Source organism: Haemaphysalis longicornis, unplaced genomic scaffold (genome assembly GCF_048455015.1).
Source record: "Haemaphysalis longicornis isolate Haplotype H1 unplaced genomic scaffold, Haemaphysalis longicornis Haplotype H1 scaffold_10, whole genome shotgun sequence".
Classification (NCBI taxonomy): Eukaryota; Metazoa; Arthropoda; class Arachnida; order Ixodida; family Ixodidae; genus Haemaphysalis; species Haemaphysalis longicornis.
Window position 1 is genome coordinate 55,030,389 of NW_027526204.1, and position 12,436 is coordinate 55,042,824.

Sequence of the window (12,436 nt, forward strand, 5' to 3'; positions counted from 1 at the left end):
TCAACCCCATGCTGCACCTTAACCTGACTGTGCTGAACACCAGTGAGTGCACTTTTCGGAGAGGCAACAGCACTGCTACAGTCATAGACCATAGCCTGGTGTCAGCCGGGGTTGAGGCCACTTGGATGTGGGAGCCCAGCACGTGAGGCTCTGACCACTCCCCACTACACAATGCACCACCTGGGAAGCCGGACAGGCGACCCACACTGCACCACACCACCATCCACCACGAGGACCACTTCGAGCACTGCCTTGCTGAGGAGGACTGGGAGAGGAGGAGGAGCTCTTCGCGGCCTGCTTTGCTGTGCCAGACAAGCCACGTGAAGCTGCTTCATCGCCAAGGGTGCCAACGCTGCACCTGAAGCTGCAAGCCAAGCGGAGCCAGACAAAGAGGAAGGTGCAGCGCTTGGGAGCCAAGACTGACAGGATAGGGTACCGCCGTGTGGCCGCAACCTACCGATGGCACGCCAACCTCCTCGACAGGCAGCAGCGGGACGAGTTGGGCATCAGCTCGGAGGCCGACCCATGCTGCAGTTGCCTCTGGGGCATTTTTCCAGTTGGAACTCAAGCCGCATATAAACCACAATCCCCTGGCCATCAGGAGGCAGACCAGCTAGGAGGAGCTGGCTGAGCTCTTTGCGGAGCACTTCCTCCCCCCACCAGGCAGCAGCTAGGCCTGCGGTTGCTGCACCAGAGGGGTCTGAAGGATACCATCCGCTCAACGATGCTCCCATCATAGAGGCTCAACTCCATGGTGTGCTGTGCACCTGCAAATGGAAGATGGCACCCAGAGTCGACGGCTTCACGTACCAGATGGTGCGCAACCGGACCAGGTGGGGTTCTCGAGGCTCCTGGCAGCCTACAACCACATTTGGAAGACGGCAGCTGCCGCCCGACTGGCTGCTGGCCATTCTGTGGCTCCTCTTTAAGCCAGGGAGGAGTTTCAGGGCCGCCATGGACTCCTGCCCTGTGGCCCTTACCTCCTGCGACTGCAAGCTGCTGAGGCGGGTAGCCCTGCACAGGATGGAGGCCATCACAGAAGAGAGGTTCATTCCGGAGCAGCTCACAGGCTTCTGGCAGCACCAGGCTGCGACAGACTCCACTGCCGATGTATTGCTAGTGCTGGAGCATGCCCAGGCTACCAGGCAAGTGGCTGCCCTGATGCTACTTGATATCAAGGGTGCTGGAGGAGGCCGGCACTTCGGGCGAGCTGCAGGGCTCTGTCAAGGCATTCCTGACAGGCCACACGGCGCGGGTGCAGGTGACAGCGCCCTGTCGGTGCTTGACAGCAGGTGGGCGTGTCAGGACAGCTGCCACATGCCAGTGGCAGTGCCCTGTAAGCGCCCAGGCACTGGGACCCAAGGCAGGCTACCAAGGTGTCGTGCTGCAGCTGCAGGCGGCCCTAAATGTGGTGTGGGCCAAGCTGGCCTACGTTAGACTGCAGCTGTCGGCCAGCAAGACGAAAGCTATGCTGATGCACCAAGACACCCAGTCCCGTCGCAGGGCCAGATGCCTGCACATCGACGGCAAGCAGCTCAGCTGGAAAACCAGTGTCCGCACCTGGGGCTCACACAGCCACTGGAAGATGGCTGCCCAGGACGGTGGCTGCTTACAGCAAATGACCTTGCAGCTGTACAATGCCTCGGCCTTGGGGCTCCTCATGTACGCATCACCACTGGACACCCTGCGCAAGCCCACCTGGTGGCAGCTGGACAGCGAATACCACATGGGCGTCCTCACCTGCCTGGGCTTGCGAGACTCGCAGTGCTAGAAGACGCTGGTGGCATGGATGCTCCAAATTATGGTGGAGCACCGTTTCCTGGGCCACACTGAGCAGTTGCAGCGGGCCAAGGGGGCCAGCCTACTGCTGCAGTGGCTGTGCACACATCGTCACTCCTACGTGGGGCGCATGCTGGCACTGTACGAGCAGGTGGTGGCCCCTCTGGATGCAGCCCTCCCCCCTTGGCCGCCCCTTATCCTGGAGCCAAGGTGCACATGGAGATCCCCGGCCTGCGCAGCAAGTGGTGGACGTCGCACTGCTGGCAGCCACAGGTGGCCCAGGCCATCATCTGAATTGACCTGGAAAGCCATACCCCGACCTACACAGACTGAAGGTTTGGCCACAGCAGTAACTGTGCTGGCGGAGGCCACCAGACAGTCCCCGCTGCGCTACGCCGTGTCATCTGCCACACCCGAGCTCGTAGGCGTAAGCCTTGGTCTGGTCCGGCCAATGCAGCTGGAGCCACCAACGAGTGCTGTGCCCTGTTGTATGATTCCCGAATGGCCCCACTGCAGATCCAGGAGGGTGACCCGTGCTCACCCTTCAAGCGGGCTGTGCGAGAAAAGGCAGCGCGGCTGGCTGAACAGGGCACTCCCCTGTGGTTGCAGTGAGTGTTAGGCCACAACAACCACTCCTGATCCAGTGGCATTTGCGGGCCCAGCACCCAGATCCGCAGTGAGCCACACCCATGCAGGCCGCAAAGCTGCGATGTCAGCAACGCCCAGCTGTCCTGCTTTTTCGCGTTGGGTGCGTGTGAACATCCGAGCGACAATACTGCCTGGAGCTGATCGACGACCGATTGTACCAGCACTGCTGGGAAACCATATGGTCCATGGCGCATTTGGTCCTTGAGTGCCCTCAGTTTGCGGCAGGGAGAGCTGCACTGGTGGCCACCTTCAGAGGAAGGGCTCGGCGTTTTGAAGAGACTTTGTGGCTGCCGGGCAGTGTTAGACAGCAGGACGGAGTCCACAAAGCCCTCAATTCTTACCTGGACTCCTCAGAACTCCTCCCGACACTCCGTTTTCTCCATGGTTAGCTAACTGGACTGTGGCAATGTTATTTTTGTGTTTTTGTGTTGGTAGTTCTTACTGCAGAGCAGTATATGTCTAACCCCCCGTTTTCATTCCGGAGTCGTCGATGTACTCGGCGCTACTTTGGGGCTCCTTCTCACCAAAGCTGACACCTCTTTCACTATTTTTTTCCTCGCCTCCACCGATGCCTTATTGGCAAGATGAACAGTCGGCAGCTAACGGCGGTAGCACGGTTATCTAATGATTGAGAAAAATAACAGAAGCAGGGATGGATGTAAAAAATGCACTGACGATTACTACACTCCCTAATATAAAATTTGCGCAGCATGAGCTGCAGTCTTCTTAGTAACGGTGCATTTCTGCTGCGTCTCAGGAAGTGTTGGCGTGATCAGTGAACATACGGCGGCATGTGCTACTCTGCTACCTCGCAGTGCGCCGCTGCCACCGACCAGCATGTTGCAAATCGTGTTTGAACCTCCTGCGCAAATGTCCCGTGGTTCGGATTAGCGCTGCACAAGGGAGCAGCGAGCATGTTGTTGCATATCGTATTTGAACCTCCCGCGCAGATGTCACGTGGTTTGGATAAGCGGAGAATGCAGCAGCGTCTGGGGAAAGTGTTCGTGGGAGGGCGCTCCTTGGCAGCGACACATGAAACATGTGTGAAGGAAAGGCAGTCAAAGAGATGACGCCGTAGCCGCACGTGTCGTACTGCACTTTACCCTTCGCTACACGCTCCTCTCTGTTTTCATTTTCTCGTCGCTGCTGCGTTCAGTCCCTCGGTTACGCAGACATAAACAGACGCCACTCACGTGAAGCCCAGGTAACGGCTGCCAAAGGGCTGTTCCCTAAAATGACTAAAACCCACCGTCACCGCTGACACTCAAATTCACTTCAAGTAGCTGTGAATCCTTCCCGGTAGAAGAGAAACTTCCCTAGTAGGAATGCTGGCTTGAGCCCATATTTTTTTTTTCAGCTTGGAAGGCCTTCCGAGCGACATTTTCGCCAGTGCCTTTCACGCCTAAGCACGCGCCATCCCCGGTTGCTGGTTTATGCTTGCACAGTTTGCGGGTAGGAAAAGGGGGGCGTGCACGCACACCTAGACTTCATGCTGCTACCGATAAAATGCCGGTTGTGCTGGTATTTCGATGTCAAAATTTCAGAGCTCAATGCGGTTAGTCGGCTGTCCTTCTCAATCGGGTGGTTCGGGTGTGGGTTGATGCGTTACACAGACATCTTACACACACAGTAAGATGCATACGAGGGGGAAGGAAAACGGACGACATGTTTGTACGCAAGAATAGCGGTCAAGGGCTTCCCGGTTTTAAATCGTTATGGGACAAATACATGCTGTTCGTTTGGAGGAGGAAGAGCAAGATTCGAATTGTTGGCCCGAACACAAGTGCAAATGGGTGCAAAAACAACGAAGAACTACTGGCACCGCCATCACCACCTCAAGTTCAGCACGTGGAGTAGCGGCAAATCCCTCCGAACTGAACAGCAAATTGCCCACTTAGAACGCCGGCGTGAGTCAATATCACTTCTTCAGAGGTCTTTCAGGGGTTATTTTCGACGGCGTCTGTCACTTCTAAGCACGCGCACATGACTGCATTTGCTCGTTTATCCGCCGTGCACAGGTCTGTAGTGGAGAATATAGTGAGAGGGGGGAGGGAAGCGTGCACGCGCAGCTATAGGTTTTATGGCCGCACTGATGGATGGCATGTCCGTTATGCTGGTGTGAGATTTAAACGCGAATGTTAAACGGACCAATGGGACCTGTCTGGAGTCCTTAGTGGTAGAGCAGATCGGGTTTGTGTGTTAGGTCATGTTCAGAATACCGAAGCAAAACCCATATCGTGATCTATGGACGTAAAAAAAGCCATGTCACCCAGTTGGGTTGGCTGAGATGTGAAATGACATCATTCTTTCAAGTTATTACGACAGCTGCGGCAAGTCTGAACCCGGACTTACACAAACAGTAGATGCTTACGATATGGGAGAGACAAAGGCAGCTCCATGTTTATTGGCAAGAACAAAGCTTGGACCCAACAGAAATTCATTCCGCTAATTGGCTAGGAAATATGCTCCATCGCAAATTACGATAAACATGTTTTGTTTCGTGCACTCCGTGAACTGCTTCCAGCTTTGCAGGTCATCCTTCTTCACAGAGTAGAAGGGCACTAATTTTTTGTTTGTTTGTTTATTTTTAGAGTATAGTCCTGCTTATATGTATCCTCTCGCACTCTGTCATCTCCCTTTCCTGCCTGCCTGTTTTCTCTATCCCCTAGGCCACAACACGAGCAGGCATTCCGGTGTCCACCCTCTGGTGAGACAAACAACGCCTGCCAGTGGACTTTCCTTTCCATGGGAACGATCAATTCATTCATTCGTCTTTTACTCAGCAGGCTAGACTATGCAAATTAAAAAAAAAGTATACTGAAACCTTGCTTTTTTGCAATCTGGAAACTATACACAAAAATGCAGATTTGGAAGCTTGAATTTTTCCATTTTTTTGGTATAATTATCTCTTAGGATCAGTATTCAGTACCCTGAAATTGTTGTGACATCTGCTCACCTGAACGATGGGCACTTTATGAACACATTTTGTTTTCCAGCCTCAAAATATCAGCGGCACACTTTGAACAATTTATATTCCTCACAAAGACTAAACCTTCATAGCTTCCAGACACTGCCATGAACAAAGTATGAAACAGGATGAAAAACTATAACACAACTTGCTTTTTTTTTCAGCCATGTTCCCACTCTACGCTAGAATGCTCACATAAGCAGAAAGAACATGAACTCTAACCTCGAAATGTCTTTTCGGTTTGGCAGCTTGCAGTGATCAACGTCACAGCGTACTGTGTACCTGCAAAAAAAATTCAGTCCATAATGCAGACTGGCAGCCACATCAAATTGGCGAAGTACCTCTGGCACTGGTAGCAACGGCGGCTTGCGTTTTTTGGCTGCAAGATACAACCCGGTTGGAGGCTGCACCCACATACATTGGTATAAAGCAGCCGTAAGGCGTCGAGGATGTTGCACTCAGTATGCCTGCTGTCGGTGTTCTGCCTTCTGGAAGCAAAAGCACAACCACAGATAAATTTACATGCACGAAACAATAAAAGCATTGGCTATAAGCCGATCGCCAGTTTCACATCCCGCAGATGACAACGTAGAGACCACTGATCACCAGCTATGCCTTTGGCAGACTACTGGTTAAGCAGTTGCTTAGTGGTCATACAAACTGATGAACCATTCGCACATTATTAATAATTGAAAATAAGAGCACAAAATTAGACAAGAACGAGGAAAAGGAATACAAGTACTTCTTGTTCCGGTCTAAGTTTGCGCCTTAGTTTCTAAATATTTACTGCACTAACAAGCTGATTTCCCCATCTTATTTTAGTGCACTTTTCAGTTCCTTATGCAGTAGATACGATTTCAGGAGCTATCACACTCCCACTCTGGATGTTCTATACATGTTTCGCTGATACTAGTTTCTCACAGGCATTAGTGCCACTTGCTTTTTATAAAAAGATTATAAAGTTGTACTGACAACGAGCTGAAATGAACACGTCCCCTTTTTCTAAAACACAGGTCCATTACCTTTTTATGTAAAGCATTTTTATTGTATGTATTGCCATTATGAAGGCCTATATTATAAAAAAGGGATTGAAGATGTCACAAGAGTGGTGGTGAGCACAGGATGCACGAAACACATACCACTAAGGAAAAAGGAACTACCGTGTATCATTTATTAAATTCAATGGGACAATTCAAATCGATTTTCACGTGATTCCACCTTCAGATCGCTGCAAGAATTTCTGTGATAATCAGTACAAGCTACTGAAGCGAAATATATCATTTTCAGGCATGAAAAGTTGGAGTCAATACTCCCTTAAAGGGGTACTGACACAAAATTTTAAAGGCGAGATAACTTCGGAGATGGGTTAGTGTGAACACACATATATTATCTGCAAAATATCAGTGGCGAATACAGCCTAGAACATATTTAAAATCAATTTTAAAGTGTGCGAAACGCAACCGAGCAGCCAGCAGAGGACCACGCGCAATCGACATCCCGTGGATATTTTGTAAATAAACAACATCCAAACACGTCACGAGTTTGTGTTTGCGGCTTCCGCACTGCCGGCATTTTTCGCCGGCTCGCCCGGCTCACCGCTCCAATCGGAGGGTGGAGCCTCTGCTCTCGAGAACGAACGACCCGATCATTGGCGGCGTAGGCGCCGTGATTTCGTCGGTTCATCGGGCAGCTGGCCGCGATCAAAGTTCTACAGCGATTCCAGGCACTCTGTTTTTATTACTTTTTATTTACATTGGACGTGAAAACGTGCCGGAGGCACGAAAAGCCCACTGAGCGAGCCGCACGGCCGCTGTGCAGGCGGCGGCCACGGCCGCAAACTGGCGCAGGCCGGCGCAGATAGCTCGAGTGATAGCTTGTTACCGCTGCACAAAATTGTACCCAAGTCTCAACCGTGGCAGCTTATATGAGAAGGGAGTTAATGATGCGATGGCGGGTTGCATTAAAAATTGTCATCTGCACCGCTTTAGTGAGCGGCAATCGAATATCCGCCGCAGTGCCACTCATCTGTAGGCGGACCTGTAGGCAGACCGGCCAGCTGCTCCCAGAGCGCTTCTTGCCACCCAGTGTCTCGAGCGTCACGTGTTGTTCTTTAGCCACGGTAGCATTTGCACTCGCAGCGCCCGCGTCACGTCCACGGTTGCTTTTTACTTACGCGGCTCATGAGATCAGTACGTGGGGGCATTCGCAGAAACTGCCGGTGATGCGGATTTGACAGTGCTACGGCAGCTCTGCTCTCCGATATCCCTCCGACGGTCACATGGTCAGCTTTGTTAACACAAAATCCATCGTTTCGCGGCACCCGCTGAAACCGAAACTGCGACTGCCGCATATGCCTCTAATTAAACAACCATCGCACGCTGGAGCAAATGAGGTTTCTACAGGTGATAAGTAGGTCACTAGCTACTTATCGCAACAAAAAAAACAAGATACAGAATTTTTGTCAGTGCCTATTTAAGGTCATTTTTCGGGTTTTGTGTGGCACAGATATTACAGAGCGTCTTCTCAGTGGCCTAGATTGGTAAGTGCACTCCAGACACAAGAGAAACCACTGGCAAGAAGTTGACTGAGCAATTTCGACAGTAAGAACCCGCACTTTCTGTTTGTCACCTAGAACAGTAATTCCCTTTCTTTTATAAAAACATGATTTGTGGAGATAAGGATAAAACGATCATCAAAATCAAACAAAATTTCTAGCCTTGCTGATCTACAGGGTGATCAAAGTTAAGTCGACAGGTTTTTTTAAAATTACCCGCTTAGTTGTATGTGAAGACCACCTCTGCGTAAGGTTACACACACAGGGGGACACAAATTGACGTGGTGAATATTGATGTCGGTGGCTTAATTAACTAAAATTGCGTGTGTGTTTCGTCTTTTCTTTCTTTCTTCATCCTGTGATATAGTTCGCTATAAGTATGAGTTCATTATTCAGCAGCAACCAACTCGCCCAACTCTCCGCTTTAATTGCATAATTAACTTTTTACTGACTGCAGTAAACAGACATGTTTGTATTGAAAAGTTAGGCCCAATAGTGTTTCTAGAAAATTTAATTTCGTAGAATTCTAGCGCATCTGTAATTTGAAATATCAAAGTGCGAAGTTTAATTGCCGTTTGCGTGATTACGCATGCAAGCTGGTGGCAGCCAGCGGAAAGCTCCTCCCTTTCGTGACGTACCTAGCTGCGGCGTACACAGTTTAGTTTGACAACGGGGTGGAGGCATCGGCAAAAGTGATAACTGGGACCCGTTCAGTCTTCGCTTGCTAATCGCAAGCTGCAGTTCTCAGAACCGCTATCAACACACAGAACCGATTGGCATGTATTGATGGTACCAACTGCGATTCCAAGATAACAGAGCCAGCGCTGAAAGCAGTGTGGAGGAGGGGGGAGCTATGCACATGCGTGATGGTATCTAGATGAGGGGGCACTGTGCTAACTTCGGATAGGCAAAATAAATTCAGTGTTCAATTCTTAACATTGCAATCCTTGTTGAAATAAACAATGGTATTACCCATGCTAATGAATTTTTTGCTGTGGCATCGGTACAAGAATGCAGAGGCAGGTACACATTAAACTATTTACAAGATGTATTTACAGCAGTGGTTCCAGCGCTAATCAGTTCAGATCACAGTTTGAGCCCAAATTACTTCGTGGTTCTCGTCGGGCAACCGTTCGTGTCATCCAAGCGGCGAGCTAATATTGATGTAGCACTATTTAAAACTCGCCCTTCTCATGCACAACTCAACGTTCTCATGCACAATGCATTGGGCATTGAAAAAATTACTGCCCTTTCCCTCTTTGAAGAAGGACTTGACTGATTAATTGTAGGGTTTAACGCGCCGACGCAAAGCAGGCGATAAGGCGCGCCGTAGTGGAGGGCTCAGACTTTTGACCACCTGGAGACTTTAACGTGCACCAAAATCTCATACACACGGGCGTTCTTGCTTTTCTCCTCCATCAGAAAAGCAGCTGCTGCGGCAGGGAATCGAACCCGTGCCCTCGTGCTCAGCAGCCCAAAGAAGGATGACCAGTGAAGCTGGGGGCAGTACACAAAATGCTTGAAACAAAACACGCTTGTTTGTAATTGGTAACTGAGCAATTAGCACTTATCCCAATGAAACTTTGAAGGACTCGAGATTTAGTCTAGTGAACAAACATATAACTGTCTGTTTCCATCCCTCACCGTAGGCATCTTAGTGTCTGCATAACACATTAACCCAGTCCGCTGCATCATTGAGGACACTGGAAAGTTCGCATTGGGGCAATGGACGTACACCTTGAAACCTCCCGCCATCACAACGGACATGTCATCAGTGAGGGCATGCAACCTACATCTGCGCGTGCACATCCCCGTCCTTTCTCTCCCCTCCCAACTCGTGACTAATAATCTGGCAACACCCTATGTGCGCGCACTTAGAAGTGAAAGCCCCCGCCGAAATTGTCGCTCTGAAAGTCCTTTAAGCTGAACAGAAATACTGGCTCATGTCAATATTGCTGTTTATCTGGGAGAGATTCCCAATTACTTGGCGACCTGGACCTGGCGGTAACAAATGGCTGCGGCGGCGGCTTTCTGTCCTTTTCGCACCCATTCGCGCTTCTGTTCCGGCAGACGTTCTTTTGATTTCCACTGTTCTTCCTCTGAGCAAACGACACACGTCTGTCCGTAGGGAGTTAAATCTTGGGAGGACTGAAGCTTTATTCTAGTGGACCGACATGTGGCTGTCTGTTTCCATCCCTCATCGTAGGCATCTCACTGTATGCGTAACACACCAACTGAAACCCTAACCGCTCGACCATCAAGGACAGCTGACAAGTCTCATTAGGCCACGTTACTTCCACGTCTGAATTTCTCACCAGCACAATAGGCATGTCATCTGCAGCGGCATGAAAACTAGCTGTGCATGCATGCCCCTGTTTCGACCCCCTAACCAGTGCAAGAAAACACCGGAAAAGTGATGAGCGCATGCTTAGGCGTGCAATACACGGTTGAAAAGGTCGCGGAGAAAAACTTTCATGTTGAAAAAGAAATATGAGCTCACGTCGACGTTCAAAGCGGGCAAGTCGCTCGGGTAACTCCTGATAAGGGCGCTACCGCTCTTACCAACCGAGTGCGCAGCTTGTGAAAGAGGAATCGGTGGTGGCGAAGGGAATAGCAGTTGTGAAAGCGGTGTCCGCGGTGACGAGTACACTACTGAAGACAACTGCGGCCGAAGGGTGGCCGTCAGGGGGGCGACAAATAGGAACCGACTAGTGACGAGGCCCGTCGCTTTAAAATCTGCACTACAGTGACGGCGCCCCGTCACTTTAACAGAACCACTACAGTGACGGGGCCCCCTCAATATAACAAAATGAAAACCAGCCGATTAGCCGCCTTTTCTCATTCTGGGATTTGGTGCAGTGGTTCTCCCGCTAAATACGGGTTGTAGTCCGTGGTTCGAATCTCGCACCGTGTTTTTTTTTTTGTGTGTGTGCGTGTGTGTGTGTGGTCGCGTGGTTAGCGTTTTGTAACAGCAAAACAATTCACGCGGTGAGAGCAGTCGGTCTTGGTTTTTTACTCAAGCGGCCGAACCACTCCCGCTCACTGGAGCCAAGGCCGACGTAGCCATCGCCAGTTACCCCCGATCTCCTGTAATTATTAAGAATTATCAGTGATTCTGGCTAGTCAGTGAGCGGTAGCGGTTTGGCCGGTTGGGTAAAAATCAAGAGAGACTGCTCTCAACGCGAGTTGCAGTCTCTCAACTCGCGTTGAGAGCCCCGTCCCTGGAGTGCACATTTTAAAGCGACGGGCCCCGTCACTGTACCCGACAAATAACCTGACAAAGACAGCCGCTCTGCTACTTGCCGTGCACACCGGACGCCCGAAGCGGAAACAGAGGTCCGGGACCTACCGCAACGCAGCAGACGCGACAAACACCACGAGCGAGGGAGACAGACCTATTCAGGAGCCCAGGGAGATGTTTCCGCAGAGGTCCACAATATGACCGGCCGTGTTGACGACCACACACAACGTTTTGTCCAGGCGCGCTGGGGCCCCGACAGGTGACAAAGCCCTATGTCCGCAAGGCACTGGCACGAGCTACTTTTCTGAACTACGCCTGTCCGCACAGACGACGTTCATGCTCGCCTGACCACCAGCATTAAAATAATGCGCACAACGCGATGCACAGAGGAACTACGCAATCCTACGGCGCAAACAACCAACCATCCGGCCTGGAAAAAGGCAGTGGATGGGTCCAACGCAAATCTTGTCTAGTAAACCCTCCCACGGTTAATTTCACATGCGTTGGAGTGCCGCTCGAGACCTGTGGCGCTCCAAGCACATGTCCCGTTGCATCTGTCCGACAGATTTTAACGCAAGGAAAAAAAAAGTTTTTTTTTTTAACTAGATAGTCCGGCCACTTTTAAGCATAGAATTTTTTTATTGAATGGTGTGGTGACAGGAAGAGCTCCTAAATCGAAAGGTACACTAGTTGGAAGTACTTGCACGCGCGTGTACAGGTACAGGCGCCACAGACTCGACATGGATGACAGAAAACGTGAGCACGCACGCGTGCAAAGGAAACTCGTGAGCCGCACAAGTGGCGTACCGCAAATCTGACCCACAATTAGGGAGCGCTGAGCTACTCTTCTATTCTCTTTATCACAGCGCCCTGCTTCTGTGCGTTTATCACAGCTCGCGCGGACTTATCAAATGCCAGCAGCGGTTGCAGGCCTAGAACCCATTACAAAAAACTTTTGCAACAACGGACGTCTGGAAGTTTTTGCTCTGACCAAAGAACCACGTATTAACCAGCGCTAGGCTGTCGGGTCCAAATCCTTCTAGAGGGTACTTACCCACTTTGCGCCTCAAAATAGAAACAAACGACGACCCCACCTTGTACGCGCGCTTCGTTCTGCCCGGAACCAACCGAGGGCAGTGCAACATACGCCTGCAGCGCCGCGCGCAACAAACGGCACTCCACCGCCAAGCATTTGACCCGTCTCACGACTCTCTACTAGAACCCAGTAGTGTCGCTTGGCGGGCTT

The 12,436-nt window shown here is 50.8% G+C and overlaps 1 protein-coding gene across 1 annotated transcript in view; it reads right to left on the bottom strand.

Annotated features, from left to right (window-relative positions):
• LOC144158545 (uncharacterized) overlaps positions 1 to 12,367 on the bottom strand; it is a 33,383-nt gene extending 21,016 nt beyond the window's left edge. The window contains exons 1-3 of the mRNA XM_077689501.1: positions 12,245 to 12,367; positions 5,737 to 5,883; positions 5,618 to 5,677 (exon numbers count right to left, since the gene is read on the bottom strand). Coding sequence (XP_077545627.1) covers positions 5,618 to 5,677; positions 5,737 to 5,883; positions 12,245 to 12,335 — 298 coding nt within the window. The 5' untranslated portion in view covers positions 12,336 to 12,367. The remainder of the gene's footprint in view (positions 1 to 5,617; positions 5,678 to 5,736; positions 5,884 to 12,244) is intronic.
• Between the last annotated feature and the right edge of the window lie 69 nt (positions 12,368 to 12,436).